The sequence below is a fragment of the Nilaparvata lugens genome, unplaced genomic scaffold (genome assembly GCF_014356525.2).
Source record: "Nilaparvata lugens isolate BPH unplaced genomic scaffold, ASM1435652v1 scaffold5655, whole genome shotgun sequence".
Lineage (NCBI taxonomy): Eukaryota > Metazoa > Arthropoda > Insecta > Hemiptera > Delphacidae > Nilaparvata > Nilaparvata lugens.
In genome coordinates this window covers 1-19,936 of record NW_024091452.1, presented here as the reverse complement: position 1 = coordinate 19,936, position 19,936 = coordinate 1, and the positions used below count along the sequence as shown (strand labels likewise).

General features: G+C 34.4%; 1 protein-coding gene across 1 annotated transcript; it reads left to right on the top strand.

Moving 5' to 3' along the window:
- The first annotated feature begins 167 nt into the window (after positions 1-167).
- On the top strand, positions 168-1,190 carry LOC111055166. The gene has a single exon (XM_022342332.2). It carries the CDS (start codon positions 168-170, stop codon positions 1,188-1,190), a length of 1,023 nt encoding a protein of 340 aa, XP_022198024.2.
- Positions 1,191-19,936: the final 18,746 nt, after the last annotated feature.

Here is a 19,936-nt window from a genome sequence, read left to right as displayed (position 1 = left end):
TAGCCATATGGAAATTCGATGAGCGCTAGTATTCAAGAATTATTTGTCACCCCGGAGTAATGAGTGATTATCATCATCATCATCAGTTTAGTATCAGCCTCTGATGAGAGCGGACGCACTTTGGATAGCTCCCTTATCTATTTGTGAAACGAGCGTGTTTGATCATAATGAATTGCCGTAAATGTACGAAATTAATAGTGCGGTCTTCAAAGGACAAAACGAATAAAGTCCAGTGCAGTGTATGTAAAGAGAATTTCCACGGACAGTGCTTGGGTCTTAGTGATGCTGACCTGAACGGTCTCCTCATCTCTGGTCGTGCGTGGATGTGTGCTGACTGTGCGTGTGAGCGTAGGAGGAGTCGTAGCCACAGCGATGGTGGCATTGTGTGTAGTGTCAACACAAAGGACGTAAGTAGCTTAGACGGCTTAAAAAAGTTGATTCACGAACTAGGTGAAAAAATGGACAGTGGTCTAAAACGTCTTGAACAAGACTTAGGTAAATCGCTTGATTTGTGTCATGAAAAGCTCGACGAAAACTCTTGTATACTGGCTACACAGCAGGCTATCATTGATAAACAAAACCAGTTGATTGAGTCTCTCAGATTGGAAAATTTAGCATTGTCTAAAAAAGTCACGGAACTGTCGGTGAGATTGGATGATGCAGAACAATATTCGAGGTCGAACACTCTTGAGATTTACGGAGTTCCTGTCACTCAGAATGAAGACGTCTCCAGCATTATAAAAGAGGTTGGTAAAGCCCTGGATGTTGCAATCACGGAGGATATGATCGATGCCTGTCATCGTTTGAAGCAGCAAAATAACCGGCCATCTCCTGGGATAATCGTACGCTTTGTTCGCCGAGCTATTAAGGAAAAAATGTTGGAGAGGCGACGGGTGAAGAGGACTCTGTCTACAAGACATATAGGCATGCCAATGGATACTCCCGTCTACATAAACCAGTCTCTATGTCCGGCTAGAAGAATTTTATTTGCTAAAACAAAAAGGGTGAAAAATCAGATGAACTTTAAGTTTCTATGGGTTGACAAAACGGGTAACATAAAGATAAGAAGAGACGAAAACTCGGCCATTCATCTAATCAAAACTGATAATGATATCGCAAAACTTGCAGGCAGTGGAAGCGGCGTTGATAAGACGCCAACACAGCTGACTGCGAGTCGAAAAACTAACTAAAATAAAACAGTTATCAAATAAATCCCTGCTATGATAAACCCCAATGCACTCTACTATTACGATACCAATGTTATTTTATTTTTTGTTGTAAAGCTATTTATCTTTCTAATTCAATGTACTGCTATAGTTTATTATTTCATTATTAAAAATGAATTCTCCTGATGTAAACTCTGAATTGATAAAATTAAATTATCAAAATATTCGAGGTTGTCGCACTAAAACCAATGATTTGTTCAGATCTGTACTAGGTGAAACTTATGATATTGTAGCGTTGTCTGAGACATGGTTGAGTAATGAGATTCATGATAGTGAATTGTTCGATTCTCGTTATCGGGTATTTAGGTGTGACCGTGATAGATTGGTGTCTGGAAAGCGGTGGGGAGGGGGTGTACTTTGTGCAGTGAAAAACAGTTGGCATTCCCGACTCATTCATGTCCGGGCGACAGCGCGCTATGAATCTTTACTTGTCAAGTTATCTGCACAAGATAAAGTAATCTTTATCAATGTTGTCTATTTCTCCCCTGAATCTGGTCTTCTCGATTACTGTGACTTCTTTGATTTTATTGAAAGTGATAATAATATTTTTTCACATGATTTATTAATATTGGGTGACTTTAATCTGAATGAAATAAATGGTTCAAGTTTTAATTTTGTTGGTGGTCCTAGTAAATATGCCAGACTGATGAATTGCATGTGTTTATTCAACTTAGTATCCTTTAATAATGTTTTAAATGCCAATGCCAAAACTCTTGATCTAGTGCTGAGTAATCTACCTCTGATTGTTTTGCACGAAACAAGCCCTCTGCTTGCTGAAGATCCACATCACCCAAGCTTAGATATTAGTTTTTTGATTAAAAAGAGCCTCTTGCATCCCCCTTTGAGTATCGAGTATTACAATTTTAAAAAAGCAAACTACTATGAATTTTATCTCACACTTAGAGATTCAGATTGGCATAGACTTTATGAATTCAACGATGTCGATCTCGCTGTAGACTATTTTTACGATTTATTGAATTATGCTTTCGCTTCGCATGTGCCCAAAAATAAAAATATTATTAAATCGAAGTATCCGGTTTGGTTTACTAGAAGCATTATCCAGATGATTAAATTAAAAAGAAATGTGCACGGAAAAAATCGTTTTCGGGATATTATTTGAACAAATTCAAGGAATTGAGAGCTGCAATAAAAAGTGAAATCAACATAGCACAACAAAATTATATAGAATCTCTACAAAATAACATAAATTCAAACGTTAAACACTTCTGGAACTATGTTGCGAGTAAAAAAGAGTCTAGATCGGACTCAAAGTGTTTTGAGTGGAATGGGTGCAGGTATACCGATCGGGAAGTACCGCAGGCTTTTGCTGATTATTTCTCATCTGTTTACAATAACAGCAACAACCGTAATAACATCCAACATAATAATGATAATGAATCATATGACAGCATTTCCTCATCTCCTCATCTTGACATATTACAAGTTTCATATATTTCTGAAAATGAAGTAAATTCAGCTATAAATAAACTTAAAGCAACTAGATCTTGTGGGCCTGACGGTGTACCAGCATACATTATAAAAGGTTGTAGAGATATTCTTATTCAACCTTTACAATTTATCTTCAATTTGTCCTTGAGATTGAATAAATATCCTAAAAAATGGAAAGCTGCAAGGGTGACACCTGTTCATAAGACTGGTGGAAAGAATATAATCTCGAATTTTCGTCCCATTACTATCCTCAATTCTCCAAGTAAGGTCTTTGAATATATTTTATATAGCAAAGTTTTCAACCATGTAAGACCCGCAATCTCCTCATTCCAACATGGTTTTATGCCATCGCGCTCAACTATAACTAATCTGTTGCAGTTCACCCAATCTGTCTCTTCGCAGCTAGACATGCATGGTCGTATGGATGTTATCTATTTAGATTACAAAAAAGCCTTTGATTCGGTGGATTTTGGGATTCTGTTGAAAAAATTGAAATGGTTTTGCCTGTCTGATAGTTTGATTGCATTTTTTGAGAGTTATCTAACCGATAGGATGTCTTATGTGGTTTTTAATAATCACAGATCTCTTTACTTTACCAATTCTTCTGGGGTTCCACAGGGGTCAAACCTTGGTCCCTTGTTGTTCGTCCTACTCATGAATGATCTGCCTGACCATATTAAAGAATCTAGTATTTTGCTTTTTGCAGACGATGTAAAACTTTTCAGACCTATTTCTAGTCTGGAGGATTGCTGTCTCTTGCAGCGGGATCTGAATGCGATTCATGACTGGTGTTTGAGAAATAGATTGGAAATAAATATATCAAAAACAAAATACATGATATTCACACGTCAGAAAAATCCTTTTCATTACAATTACAATATTAATAATGCAATCCTCGATTGTGTTATCCGTATAAAGGACCTGGGCGTCATAATGGACCCTACTCTTGAGTTTAAGGAACACCTAACACATGTTATGAATGGTGCTAATAGGTCGCTAGGGTTTTTATTTCGAAATTGTAGGCCTTTTACAGCATGTGACGTTGTTTTGAAATTGTACTATGCTACAGTGAGGAGTAAACTTGAATATGCTGCTTTAGTTTGGGCTCCATTTCACAGCAGCGCTATTCTTGATTTAGAAAAAATCAGAATAAATTTTTAAGGTATCTTTATTTTAAAAAGTTCAACGCATTCTGTCCGATAGCTTTTTCAACAGACAATCTAAGGTTGATATTTAATGTTCAAAGATTGGAAGAAAGGAGATCTGTCAGTTCCCTCTTGCTATTATATAATATCCTAAACAATCAAGTATTCATGCCAGAATTTATAAGTATGTTGCAACTTCATGTCCCGTTTAATAGACCAAAACCAAATATTCTGTTCCACATGCCATTTATCAGAACGACTCATCATTGCAATTCTTATATATACAGAACTTTACGTTTGTACAATAGAATAAGCCACTGCATTGATCCGTTTGCTGACCGTTTCAAAACCTTAAGAAATCCTGTGAACTAGCATATCGCTCTATAGCTAACTCATGATTGATAAATAATTATACTTAACTCCCTCATTTTTTTTTCTCTCTTCTAAAGCCCTATTTTTCCTCTATTCTCTATTTTATTCGTTATTTTATTTTTCTTATCATTTTTATTTCATTCTTCTTCATTTTCTATTATCATTGGTTTATTTTATTTTTTCATTTCGCCTCTTCTTATCTTATTAGTATTCAAAAATTGTGTTTACAATTTTATTTTGTTTTTCATTCTTATTTTGCATCAAATATTATGTATCTAAACTAGTTGATGTCAATAAGGCTCTTCATGGATTTATTCTGTGAGCTTTTGTATGTAAATAAATAAATAAATAAATCATCTATATAAATAAAAATCGAGCCTCAAATTTTGACGTCAATAACTTTTTTATGAGTACACCGATTTTTCTTTAGTTGTGTTCGCTATGTTCAGGACCAGGTTTATGGCCTATCAAATCTAGAATCCGACTTCAGGACTCTTTCCTACGGTCCTTCAAAGTTTACATGCAATCCTTATGGGAGAAGATTTGTGAGCTGGCCACACACAGAAATAGAAATCAGCTGTTATAATTATTGCGTCATCCAACAGCCGTCGTCACACAAGTGTGTGTGCTGCTCCATAACCGCCCATGTATTTTATTCTAACCCCCCTGACTGAAAACAAAATGACTTCTTTGTGTAACAATCTAGCAGTGCGGCCTCAGGTTGAAGACATTGCTTTGCTTCGAATAATTATGCTGCTTTAGGTGTTTAGAATTAAATGATTTTTAGTAAGTCATTTATTTTGGAGTTATCAGTTACTCATTCAGTTAATAACATTAATTTATATTAGTTATTACATATATTTGTTATTAGTCACATATATTCAGTTACTTATCCAGACTTATTATTAATCGATTTTTTTCAATACTTCGCCGAGAATGGTAATAGGCCTATTTTCAATTTTTCAAGATTTCAGTAGGTGAGTCAAGTTTTTATTTGGACCCTTGCGGTGCACGTGTTACCTGCAAGTTTTTAATAAAAGTTGGTATTTGAAGTAATTACTGAGAAGAGTTATCAATTTTGTACCATTGATTCTATCGAAACCCTCGATTCTCCAATTATAATTCCGACATCAGGGTTCATCGTCACTCACCAATTATTTAAAAAGTTTGTGAAGCAATTAATTTCCCAGCTATTTTCCAAGGTCCCGCATTAGATTTTTTCATGAGTTTTAAATTCCCTGCATGTTTTGAGTAAGTGAAAGGAGTAGACGGGGAAGCACATGTGATTTATGCAAAAAGATAGCATAGCTTAAACTTCACGTCGATTAATGATATGCGTGATCAATTAATTTGTCAGTTATGATTTTATCGTATATGCACATGAAATAGTATGCTGAACTGATTATTTGGTAAATAAAGAATAATAGGATGGTCTGGATTTGAGGATTGTTAGTATGGGCTATAGATTTTGAGGTGTGCATCCAGCTAGAGTTTGACATGAGATGCATCAACTATTTGGCGGCACGAAATTCGCCGGGCCAGCTAGTTATTAATAGGATCCTTCCACTGAATACAAAATAAACCAGCACTTGAATTTCAGAGTTATAATACCATATATATTATATCTTATTTCCATAAAACATCGAGTTCTAATATTCAATTATAAAATTCTATAAACAATTCTTTGATTATAAATTAATTCATTCATAACTATGTGGACATTTCCAGCGCTCAACGCGCATTTACAGCGCATACTTCTGATCCGAAGTATCCAAAATGTGAACTCTCTATATAATTTAATGAAAATAGTGACCAGAGAAAGATGAATTTCAAAATCTCCCTGGTAAGTGGATTCATATTATGTTGAGAAATTTATCCAAAGTTTAACTTCACCATGAATATATTGAGTAGAATCATTTGCTTTATCGTTGTTTCTGAGAATCTACATAGCGACTTCTTTTCGAACTTCTAGAAAATTGATGGAAATACGTCTCGATAAAGTCAAAGCTTTAATATCAAGATGAGAATCAAAACTTTTAAAACTTGTGTGGGCGAATTGAGTAGAGTTTAAATAATGAAAGAGGGAGAGAGAGGAAGACATAGAGAGGGAAAAAGAAAGAGAGGATTGAATTGCTACCTTTATTTGAATAGAGAGAGAGAGAAAGTGAGAGATAGATGTTTCCAGGTTTATTCGAACGTGATATCGAACTCTGAAAGAGGATTATTCTCATTTTAATTTTAAGAGACTGGCAGGGGTCTTTCAGCTCACTCATAATTTCCACATTACTCTTCAGAGGATCACTTTTGAAACTGCACTTCATCTGCCTTCCTTTTTACTACTTATTTGTAATCTCATCAAGGATAATGAGGGCGATGTTATTCCTCCTTCAAATACAAATAAGATATACGAAATGAGAGCTTTGTTTATCAAGATTCGTTCCCTGAGGCAATGATTTCAGCACAAAAACCATAATATTATAATACGTATTATGCATTATTTGTCTATTACCGTATTCTATTATTTTGTCTATATGGGTTGAGCTCAGTTTCGGTTCATTATCTGTGGCTCCACTCTTTCCAATATTGTTTTCGTCAAAGATCAATACAACTCGTTTGATATAGTATATTTCGCACCTAGAGCAGAAAAACATTTTTGCCCGTGGTGCGAACGCTATTTTTCGCCACACACAAAAATAAACAATAAATATATATGAGAATAGTTGTTTACTAAGCACTTCCGAAAGCAAAAGTGGAAGGTGATAGCTTTAGCAAATCTGAGGTAATCTGAATATCAGGAAATTGTCCAAGTATTATTATTTTTTATTCTGATTTGTCTAAATAACCTAAAAGATGATGTTCAATTATGTGGGAGGTTGAGTTTATACTTTTTCATTCTTTCAAATGACAATAAGATGATATTATTATAAATGTTTTAATTATTGAATAATGAACACAAATAATGAAGAGTTTTTTGGGGTCCGTATCACAGAGACAAGTTCTCACAGAGACAAGTAGTGTTTTTGAACGATATTAGTGTCACAGAGACAAGTTTCATAGGAACAAGTTGTTTTATAAATGGCAGTCTCACAGGAACAAGTTCCCACAGAGACAAGTTGAGTCTCACAGAGACAAGGTGAGTCTCACAGAGACAAGGTGAGTCTCACAGAGACAAGGTGAGTCTCACAGAGACAAGGTCTGTTTCACTGGAACAAGTAGTGTCAGTGGAACAAGAAGAGGGGTAGAGTCCCATTCGAACAAGTGTAGTGTCACAGAGACAAGGTCAGTCTCACAGGAACAAGGTTAGTGTGGTGTGTTGCCTACACATGAAGATGAAGGCATTCCATTTGCTCTAATAAATTGGATGTCATCTGTTTTTTAATATATATACATATTGTGGAGCTCTTCCTGGGGGAGTCACTCTCACCTCCAAGGATAGGACAACACACGTAGGGTGATGTAATGCTGTATTTAAATGCCTCACGTTGGGCCGGCAAATCATGTGGAGCGGTATTTGATGGCTTCACACATGTAGAGTGAATCTTGTACTGAGTCAATGGTGTAGCGGCTATAAATTTTGCAATGGCGTGTGAGGACGCTGAGTGAACACCAGACTGATTGACTCACTACAAGACTCAATACAATTGTCGGAATCGCGGGAGGCCTAAACGCTCGCTCACCCTTGATTCCTCTAATGACAAATTGTATAATGATGAAATTTTTAAGAAGCAGTGTAGCGATCGCTAAACACTGAATACGGATACCTTAAAATTATTACCTGTGAAGAATGAGCGTACAAAATCATACAGGTCGAGCAAAAATCCCGATGTAGATAATTTACGGGACTGCGTCTCTAATAAGTTCTGGAGGATTAAAATACGGTATTTGGACCAAATATCGTTCAGAATATATTTCGAGAACAGAGTCTTGTCGGGTTTTAAGCTCTATTGTAGGAATTTATATGATCTCTGGCTGCCTCTGCTGTACAATTGATGCATTCGCTCCTAAGTCGAGGTAGGTAACAGATAAAAGCTGATGTATGAGCAGGTAAGGACAAAGAATAAATATCTCGATCTGACCCCACTCGCTACATCCACTTAGACCTGTTCCAATATCCAGCTTAATTCAATTATTCCAACGATCGTATTCGATTGGTTCTTGATGATATAGAACGTATCAGACACAATAATTGACAGGCTTAAGAAATAATCGAACTCAGAAAGCGAATTAACAAAACTGAAATATATTACAATAAAATATGCAATCATACAGTGCAGGTTCAGAATTTGATTTACAGGTTGATGATAATTTAGCATTAACAGAATAGTTAAAAATTTTCTTGTGCTTGCATGATACCATGCGTGATTCGACAGAATTTTACAATTGATAAAATCTAACAGTTTGAAAAAATAGTGAAAAATGAATTATAGAAAATATTTTTTTTTTAAAATGCTCGGGTCGTGGTTCAGGCAGCGGAGGATAGTTAATCAACTACAAATTCTTATAAATTAAATGTGAATAAATTCTAGGCTCTTACATGCTAAAGCGCTTGTCGGCGTGGCCAATAACTTAACGAAGAAAAATTTATGTTTTTCTGCACTGAAATATTTTCGAAGCGTAGATTGGGGCCCCTTATGACTTATAACTCACGTGAAATTCCTTGGTAGTCGTGGTTTTCTTCTTTAGATCAAAAATCGTTTGATCGGCGGCAATCCAGGCTTTGGTTTCAGCACGTGGGGAATTTTAATTTAAATATCTCCTTCACCGAATTAATTAAGGGATAATTTACTTTAAGCTTTTAAATTTATCGATTGATGAAAACAGAAATTTATAAATAACAAATAGATTGGCCTAAAATATCGGCTCACAAATAGAACATTTAAAAATCGAACAAGAAATTTTACAAATAGGTCTTTGGTAACTATAAAAAGAGATCTACACGGTAAGGATTTCAAAAGGGAAGTGCTGCTCTTTTCTCTAAGCTTTTAGGCTAGACCTTGCTTCTCGGAATCTCAATGTAATAATTTGCATAAAAATTTGCCATTGGTAGAACGCTTGTGACGTAAACATGACGTCAGTGGCAAGTAGTAGAATACAATTCCTTTAATTACAATAATAATTTAATTTATGTAATTCTTAAAACTGCTTAATCTTATAGACATAGTTCCTCTCATACAATGTACATGTGCTAGTGTAACTGATAAGGCAGGGTTGGTGTCTGATAATAGATTACATGTGTTGTTTTCAAACGATCACTGTCTTGGTGCTATTTCTATGCACTGTGATTGGCTTAGACCTGCCATAGAGATTTAATTACCATGTGGTTCAGTTGAATTAAATTATTAATAAATTAATATTCTTGTACAATTTTTATTAGGTTTGAGATTATTATAATTAATTTCTGCCATTTTATCAATAATATAATTCATGCTATGACCTATTTAGTTACAATAAGACCTGACGTATAATATAATTTCTTAAATAATAAATAATTTCAACGATAACACATACATTTTATTTTTTTTTTTTATTTGAAATTCTTGATCCTTTATGGATAGTTTTGATTTTTTGGAATGATATTTTACCTTGCATGAGAACCGGTATGATATTTGACAATGCTTTGAATCAGTCAGCTGCGTTCGAACTGTTTTTAAAAACATCTGATCGATAGTAAACAAGTGTAACCTCAAAATCGGTGAGCGATTCATAAATAATTTGTGCTTTATTTGCAAAATAATTATAATTCCATTGAACAACTTTCCTAGAAAAATATTCAGTACAGAACGGTACTCTTATCAAATATACAGTTATTGATAAGTAAGCTTTATCGCTCGGTCGCTAACTATTCCTTTAGCAAATTCTTTCATTTTAAAAGGTAATCACAATTTTTCTCTCTTCTCATGAGATCTATTTGAAAAATTCATCACACAAAAGCCCCCAGGATATTTTAAATAGGTAATGGGAGACGAGTCGAAACAATGACTATTTGAAAAATCCGATATTGTGATGAATACACTATTTCATCTCCTTACTTCTACGAAAACTCAACACTTAACACTAAAAACAATATATCGTGCACTTTTGGCTACGAAAAAATAAATAATTGATTGTTCTTTCATTGGATACAATCGAAATACAATAATTAATGAGGTCTCTTTGGATCCTTCATTAAAACAACTCCACAACTTCCATTCACGGGTGGCTTATGAGCAGACCCATAATTATAACAACTATACAAGATTTCACATATTACTTCTTAAGATTTGAATAGTATTTGCAACAAATATAGACTTTCATCATTTTTTCATAGTTATTACAGGTTTCGACTCTTTGGTTTGGCTTTTACATAAATTGGGTGAGAGTGTGATTTTACTTCGGTGACTTGACAATCGTCTACCGTTTGACTCGAGCAATTTCTTATTTGCGCTTAGTACGTTGCGTACAAACAGGGTTACACTTGAAATGGCTTTCTTGATTTTTATCAATGTTGGTTACAAATATTAAGTCCTTAAGATTACATTTATCAATTTGAATTACAATTCATGATCTTTTGATGCAACAGTAATAAATTTCACATTTAAAGGTAAGAATTTCATTTTCTTTGGAGTTTTTTAGAGATACATTCATATATGACATAGAACATGCGCATTTCGTGCAAATTAACATAAATATATATTTTTGGTTGCGTTTGTGTTTTTTACTTATAATTCCACATTAAAATAATGGGTTACAATAATTAACTAACGATATTGCTTTGATTCTATTAACATTGACTCTAGGATTTCGTACACATTGGTCGGTGGGACGAAGAAAATTATCGAACAGGCGTTGGTTCTGAATAGATTTTTTCTATCGATTCTGTATTTCAAGGTTAGATTTACACATTTTTTCAAATAAACTTTGTTTATTTTCTTTCCTCCTATTCACTACTAATTTCATGTTATTTCTAATTTACAATTATTTTCCGTGGATACTATAATTCTTTTGTTTCTATTTTTCAGTTGTGTAGATGATACTAGGCGATTTTTCCTGTGATGATTGTAACATGAGGCAGATGGCTTGATCAGGTTGGTAATTTTTAGAGTTATTTCGTAGTTTTAATTTCTTCTGTTATTAAAGTTGATAATAATTTCTTCATTTGATGTGGATTAATAATATTTTCCTCATTAGCTGAGATGCGGCAAAGTTTAGGTTATGTTGATTGATTAGGCTGCAGTAAAAGATGCCAGTCTGCAAAGATGTGATTCAATGGGTAGGCTGTGATTATGAAGTGTTTGATGATTTGTATAATCCACGAACGTAGTTTCAGTTAATCCGAAATTATTTTCTCCTCAAGCCCCCATCTAAATTTGATTCCGGTGTTATTCAAGGTCCAATTCCGATTTGCAACTATCCGTTTTATCAAACTTGGTTTAAAACGAATGTGCCGGCGAAGTAGGTAGATCTTTTCAGCCAATGTTATCCTTCCTTGTTGACCGGTGACATGTAGTTTGATCTTTTTAAACCTGACATGCCGGTGGTGTCTGTGGGTTTTTTCAAATGATCTTTTTCTTTTTTGCATGCCGGTGTACAGTTTGTTTGATTTTAACCGGACATGACTGCGGTGGTTGTAGGTTCTTCTAGATATTCTTCTTCTTTCTTGAATTGTTTTGGTTTTGCTGCTTGTGTGTGGTCTTGATTTTATGCGGATTTTAATTGTTCTGATGTTGTTTTCTGTTTGTTTTTGATGGATACTGATTTGATGTGTTGCAGGTGCTGTCCTTGGTGGATGGGAGATATGTGCGGTCGGCGGTCCGGGCTGCTCTTCAACGTGGTCGGCAACGTCCTTGGACTCCTGGGGTCCGGCGCGCGGTGGTGCGGGCTGTCCCTCTATGCCCTGGATGACGTCCTCAGCTTGGCGGGTGATGTCGTCCGGTCCCTCTCGGCGTTCTGCGGGGTGCGGCGCGACTTCAGTTCTGACATTCTCGGTAGGTTGGTCTCCCATACATGTGTCACGTTCGCTTAACTGTTTTATGTCCTCTCCTTCGATTATGTCCGCTTTCAGATGCAAGGGCTCAATCTCTGGTCCAATATTGATTTCCATTGCATGACACTTCTCCTCAATTTGCCGTGTTACCGTCCTGCTTTCTTCCGCTGCTTCCTTCAACCTTTGTTCCGGTTTTTCAAAACTCTTTTCATATACTTTCTTTAACTCTTCATTTGTTTGTTTGGTATCTTCAATTATTTGGTCGTAGTTCTTATCTATATTGTTTAGTGTTTCATTCATTTGATCGTAGTTCTTATTTATGTTGTTCAATGCTTCCAGTGTTACTGAAGAACTTTGTTTTATTGCTTCCAGGATGATGCTCCAATCCAGCATAGGAAGGGTGGGTATGTAGCCTTCGGTCGGCGGCGGAAACTCTGTGGTGTGAGGTGCAGGCGTCTGGACTTCTGGAACGGTGGTACATGGGCGTTTCTCCCGCGCGACATCTTTCGTCTCTGAAATCACTGATGTGGCCTCCAGGATGCGGTGTGGTTCTTCCATAATTTATTGGATGATGCAATGATGCGAGTGCAGTGAAACGATCGCAAATATGTGGGGTTATGTGCAAGATTACAAATGAATGACCACAAGTTGAAATAGTGTAAAAAATTCGTTGAAGTGAAGGAATACAAAAGTGTGCTTCAATAATATGTTCAGTGATGAAGTGAATCAAGTTAGCAATATCGTTAACATAAAAATGATAATAACACACAGGATACACAGTGAACACTTATGCGGTAATACAGGTACGCCTCTTATAATTTATTATTACTATTATTATAAATATCTTACTTTTATAATTTCTTGCCGCAATTCAATATATAGGCTAGTGTTCTTTGCACAATTTTATATAAAAGGAACAGTATTCCGCAATATATCCGTGATTTAATTTTACTTCCCTCTTTATGCTTTAAAAACTTTTAAAAATGTAAATAACTTCAATCCTCTTTTCTGTAAATATTTATAAATTGTTTCAATATAGACCTAATATTCTTCAAACAATATGACCTTTCTTATGGTATTTCTTAAACCTATGACTTATAGTATGACCAATTTTCGAATAACACGATAATAAAATTCTGAGTTCGATTTTTTCTCAAAAAATTCATCAATCGATAAATTTCTTTTCCGTTCAAAAATTGGGTATGGTACTTCTTGTTATTTTATATAACAGTGAACGGTCAATATTAAATTCGAAAAAATTCACAACCATAAATTTTTTCAAAAATTTTCTCGTTGTCAGCGCTATAGTATACTGAGCAACTAAATAATCCTCGCAGTCGATTATCCACCTCTTCAATGCCTATCACTGTTGGGCGCCAAATCATGTGGAGCTCTTCCTGGGGGAGTCACTCTCACCTCCAAGGATAGGACAACACACGTAGGGTGATGTAATGCTGTATTTAAATGCCTCACGTTGGGCCGGCAAATCATGTGGAGCGGTATTTGATGGCTTCACACATGTAGAGTGAATCTTGTACTGAGTCAATGGTGTAGCGGCTATAATTTTGCAATGGCGTGTGAGGACGCTGAGTGAACACCAGACTGATTGACTCACTACAAGACTCAATACAATTGTCGGAATCGCGGGAGGCCTAAACGCTCGCTCACCCTTGATTCCTCTAATGACAATTGTATAATGATGAAATTTTTATAAGTAGTGTAGCGATCGCTAAACACTGAATACGGATACCTTAAAATTATTACCTGTGAAGAATGAGCATACAAAATCATACAGGTCGAGCAAAAATCCCGATGTAGATAATTTACGGGACTGCGTCTCTAATAAGTTCTGAAGGATTAAAATACGGTATTTGGACCAAATATCGTTCAGAATATATTTCGAGAACAGAGTCTTGTCGGGTTTTAAGCTCTATTGTAGGAATTTATATGATCTATGGCTGCCTCTGCTGTACAATTGATGCATTCGCTCCTAAGTCGAGGTAGGTAACAGATAAAAGCTGATGTATGAGCAGGTAAGGACAAAGAATAAATATCTCGATCTGACCCCACTCGCTACATCCACTTAGACCTGTTCCAATATCCAGCTTAATTCAATTATTCCAATGATCGTATTCGATTGGTTCTTGATGATATAGAACGTATCAGACACAATAATTGACAGGCTTAAGAAATAATCGAACTCAGAAAGCGAATTAACAAAACTGAAATATATTACAATAAAATATGCAATCATACAGTGCAGGTTCAGAATTTGATTTACAGGTTGATAATAATTTAGCATTAACAGAATAGTTAAAAATTTTCTTGTGCTTGCATGATACCATGCGTGATTCAACAGAATTTTACAATTGATAAAATCTAACAGTTTGAAAAAATAGTGAAAAATGAATTATAGAAATATTTTTTTTTTAAAATGCTCGGGTCGTGGTTCAGGCAGCGGAGGATAGTTAATCAACTACAAATTCTTATAAATTAAATGTGAATAAATTCTAGGCTCTTACATGCTAAAGCGCTTGTCGGCGTGGCCAATAATTAAACGAAGAAAAATTTATGTTTCTGCACTGAAATATTTTCGAAGCGTAGATTGGGGCCCCTTATGACTTATAACTCACGTGAAATTCCTTGGTAGTCGTGGTTTTCTTCTTTAGATCAAAAATCGTTTGATCGGCGGCAATCCAGGCTTTGGTTTCAGCACGTGGGGAATTTTAATTTAAATATCTCCTTCACCGAATTAATTAAGGGATAATTTACTTTAAGCTTTTAAATTTATCGATTGATGAAAACAGAAATTTATAAATAACAAATAGATTGGCCTAAAATATCGGCTCACAAATAGAACATTTAAAATCGAACAAGAAATTTTACAAATAGGTCTTTGGTAACTATAAAAAGAGATCTACACGGTAAGGATTTCAAAAGGGAAGTGCTGCTCTTTTCTCTAAGCTTTTAGGCTAGACCTTGCTTCTCGGAATCTCAATGTAATAATTTGCATAAAAATTTGCCATTGGTAGAACGCTTGTGACGTAAACATGACGTCAGTGGCAAGTAGTAGAATACAATTCCTTTAATTACAATAATAATTTAATTTATGTAATTCTTAAAACTGCTTAATCTTATAGACATAGTTCCTCTCATACAATGTACATGTGCTAGTGTAACTGATAAGGCAGGGTTGGTGTCTGATAATAGATTAACATGTGTTGCTTTCAAACGATCACTGTCTTGGTGCTATTTCTATGCACTGTGATTGGCTTAGACCTGCCATAGAGATTTAATTACCATGTGGTTCAGTTGAATTAAATTATTAATAAATTAATATTCTTGTACAATTTTTATTAGGTTTGAGATTATTATAATTAATTTCTGCCATTTTATCAATAATATAATTTCATGCTATGACCTATTTAGTTACAATAAGACCTGACGTATAATATAATTTCTTAAATAATAAATAATTTCAACGATAACACATACATTTTATTTTTTTTTTTTATTTGAAATTCTTGATCCTTTATGGATAGTTTTGATTTTTTGGAATGATATTTTACCTTGCATGAGAACCGGTATGATATTTGACAATGCTTTGAATCAGTCAGCTGCGTTCGAACTGTTTTTAAAAACATCTGATCGATAGTAAACAAGTGTAACCTCAAAATCGGTGAGCGATTCATAAATAATTTGTGCTTTATTTGCAAAATAATTATAATTTTATTGAATAATTTTCCTAGAAAAATATTCAGTACAGAACGGTACTCTTATCAAATATACAGTTATTGATAAGTAAGCTTTATCGCTCGGTCGCTAACTATTCCTTTAGCAAATTCTTTCATTTTAAAAGGTAATCACAATTTTTCTCTCTTCTCATGAGATCTATTTGAAAAATTCATCACAATATATATTATGGTGACATGAATAGAATAGAATGACTGCCTTTATTTTTCTTAGAAAGCGTCTGTTTTTTAATACATATACATATATATTATGGTGACATGAATAGAATAGAATGACTGCCTTTATTTTTCTTAGAAAGCGAAGTTAGGGCGCAGTCGACCCTCTCTTACACTCAACTCTCTATCAAGTATTATAACAATACGAAAAAAATAAATACAAATAATATGATTAAAAACAAACAATAGTTAAGTTATCTACTTATTTAAAATAATAACAAATTTTAAATTATTGAAAAGAAAGAGAAAAAATGACATTGAAAATAATACATAACAATGCTGAATGATAGTATTTTCTGATACTTCATCACTTTAGTAAAAAATAAGACACTACAGAATACAATACAGTAGGCCTACATAGCAACTGAAGTGTTTGCTATACATTTCATTTCCTACTTATTATCACTATGTAAATCTCGAAGTGGATAAGTAAATTACATTATGATTTATTTAAATAGTAAAATAGAATCTTCCTTCAATCAACAAACAACGTCACAAACAACGCTCCTTCAATCCACGTGACATACATATATAAATATATAATTTACATATGTTAATAATATGGTGACATCATTTGAAGCCAGCTTTAAACGTTTCTCCTGTGGAGAAAAAATGATGAACTTAGTAGACTGTTTAGTGGATCCTAGACATTCAGATTCAAATCTATACAAAACAATTGATTCCCCTTTTCATCCAGGATATTTGTGGTTTCTTAAAATTTCAATTTATTGACCGAGCGAAATGAGTTCTAAGATTCAAGTCGACGGCTTTGCATTTCTCTTTATGTTTATGTTCCGCAATTACGGCGAAACGCAGCAATAGATTACCATGAAATTTGACAGGTATATTTCTTTTTAAATTGTGCCTCGACGTATATACAAGGTTTTTTGAAAATTTTGCATTTTAAGGTTAATACAATAGGTAAAGTCTCCTTCGAACGCCAATATTACAGTAAAAATCAGAATAGAATCATCCATAATAATTCAGCTGTTGAGTGGATTTTTAATTGCATGCAATAACGCATGCAATTAATATATCAATGTAACTTAGTAAAAAATCAGCTGTCGTGTTGACTATTCATTGCATGCAATGACGCATGCAATTAATAACGGAAAGAAAACATAGTATTTTCTCTCGACCTTTATCTGCTTTCAACTCGGTCTGACCTGTTGCCAGTAAGCTGAAGGAGATTAGATTTTGATGTTAGCATATTTTTGATACACTAACCCCAACAGCCATTAGGCGTTTTCACACCGACATCTTGCCGACACAACATACAAACAGGATTTACTCTTATGGACATTATGAGACGAGGCTGTGTTTTATAACTGCGCGAGGTCTACTGTTCATAGAACTACTAGTCCAGGATTAAAATGTTGTTTTACCAAAATCATCAAATATTTAATAATTCGATACAATGATACAAATGTGAAGCTGACTTGCACCGAGGTAGAATCAATTTAATCTTAAATAATTTGATATATATTTCAAGTTGTTAGGCTTCATTAATTCATTGAACACCTATTTTATCATTATGTGTTATCAGAACCTATTAGAATCATGTAGATTGCCTTTAATGAATAAATTGAGTTCCATGTGAATGTATTATTTCTACCAAACTCCAAAATAACTATTTCAATGTGACTTTTAATTGTTCAGTCAATATAAAATAATTTTGATTCTGCAGTAACTTATACATAAGTGATATCAATGTAAGAAAGAACAGATTATATACTTCTAGATGAATGTAACAATATTGGAAAGATCTTATCCAACGGTATTCGAATACACCCCTGACTGTTACTGTATGGGAGTACCACCAGTAATTTATAAGTTTTCAATTCGTCAAAAGAGTGGTTATAGATAAAATAGTGTACTCAACGGTTATAATCTTCTATCTATATTTTTTCTTCTTATTATTGTTCATCTTCTTCCTCTTCTTCCTTATTCTTCTGTCTCCTTTTTCTATTATCTTCTTCTTCTTCTCGCTTGTTCTTCTTCTCCTCCTGTCATCTTCTTCTTCTTCTTCTTCTTCTTCTTCTTTTTCTTCTTCCTCTAGCTTTGTCCGGCAAGGACTGATTTGTTTTTGTATTATGGAGTCCCTTTTGTATAAGGTACCAAGAACAATAACAGAGATATTTCCAGGGCTCTAGAGAATAATAATACTAATCCCCTCTGTCCTTTTGCTAAGTTGAAACGTGTAGCAACGTGAGTTGAAATGTATAAGTTGACCTAAATTTTTGAAGGCTGATCTTCGAATTGATAAAATTATAGAAACATGATCACAAGCAAATCCCTAAGAATATAATGGAGATCGAGACTATTCCTTTTAACAGAACCATGTTTCCTCATCATTATCACCATCCTCAAATTATACGAGTCGATCCATCCGGCGTATTCACGCATGTGAGCAGAAAATCTCACTCACACTGACTGTACAACTGTGAGATTAACTATTCTAAGTCAAGGACTCTAAGACTCTCTGTTGTGAGGCCGGGGGATATAATTATTCTCGAGTGACGTTTTCATGTGAAAATTTAGATTTTTCTCCCCTCACAGGTTTTTACCTTGAGCATTATTGTTCTAGAAAAATTGTGTATCATCTTGTTTTTCTATGTATGTAAATAATGTGTGTGTATGTTGAACAATAAAAAAATTGAATAATCAAGATTGATATCCAGTTCTTCAAACTGAAAATAGATGCAGACGTGGATAACAAACAAATTAAAAACAACAATACTCCTCATATGCAGTTTCACAATTCTGTAGACAAAGTTAGAATAAATCAATAGAACAGTTAATTTCAATAGTGCCATGTACTATGAAAAAAAAAATCAAAATGGTACTGGCTCAGTAGAACAAGTAGAATAGAATAGTACTTTAAAAAGAACTCAGATATCCAAAGTTTCATTGACCGAGCGAAGAGTGAGGTCTAAGATTTAAGTCGACGGTTTTGCATTTCTCTTTATGTCCAAATACTTTTATGTTCCGCATTTACGGCGAAACGCGGCATTAGATTTCAATGAAATTTAACAGGTATGTTACTCTTTAAATTGCGCGTCAACGTATATATATACAAGTTTTTTTGAAATTTTGCATTTCCAGGATAAAACAAAAGGAAAAAGAGTCTCTTTCAAACGCCAGTATTACCGTAAAAATCAGACTATAGATATTCATCATAGACTATAGACTATAGACTATAGACTATATATTCATCATAAATCAGCTGTCGAGTGGACTATTAATTGCATGAAATGACGCATGCAATTAATATCCCAATGTTATTTGGCAGAAATCAGCTGTCGTGTGAACTATTGCAAGCGATGAGGCATTCAATATTGATAACTTAAAGTAGTTAGCTTGTTATTTTCTCTCGACTTTTCTCTGCTTTCAACTCGGTAAGTAGGTATTTCAACTCGGTATGATAGAAGTTTTTTACAACAAATTATTATCATTCTAATTATAATAATTATACTTGATATCAATAATTATTGACGATACATTTCAAACAGCCATTAGTGGCTTAGACATCGATATTTCGCCGACACATCATAACAGCACATAATTCACCCTGATGGAAGCTGTGGTTTTTAACTGCGCGAGGTCTATTGTTCAGAACTACTATTTTTTCCAATGAATAGTTCAACAAATTCTATTGAGAGACATGAAAGGAAAATGCAAGGTGCTGCATTGTGATAAAGTTACGTTCGGCAGACGCCAGTGTGTTTTTTCGATGAAAATGGAAAAATATGCAACAGAAGCTCTGGCATAAATGGTATAATGTTTTCTTTCCCTGTGTGTTGTGTATTTGTT

Bases quoted from the DNA above. Each gene is read 5' to 3' on its own strand.
- LOC111055166 (XM_022342332.2), top strand. From the start codon at position 168: ATGAATTGCCGTAAATGTACGAAATTAATAGTGCGGTCTTCAAAGGAC.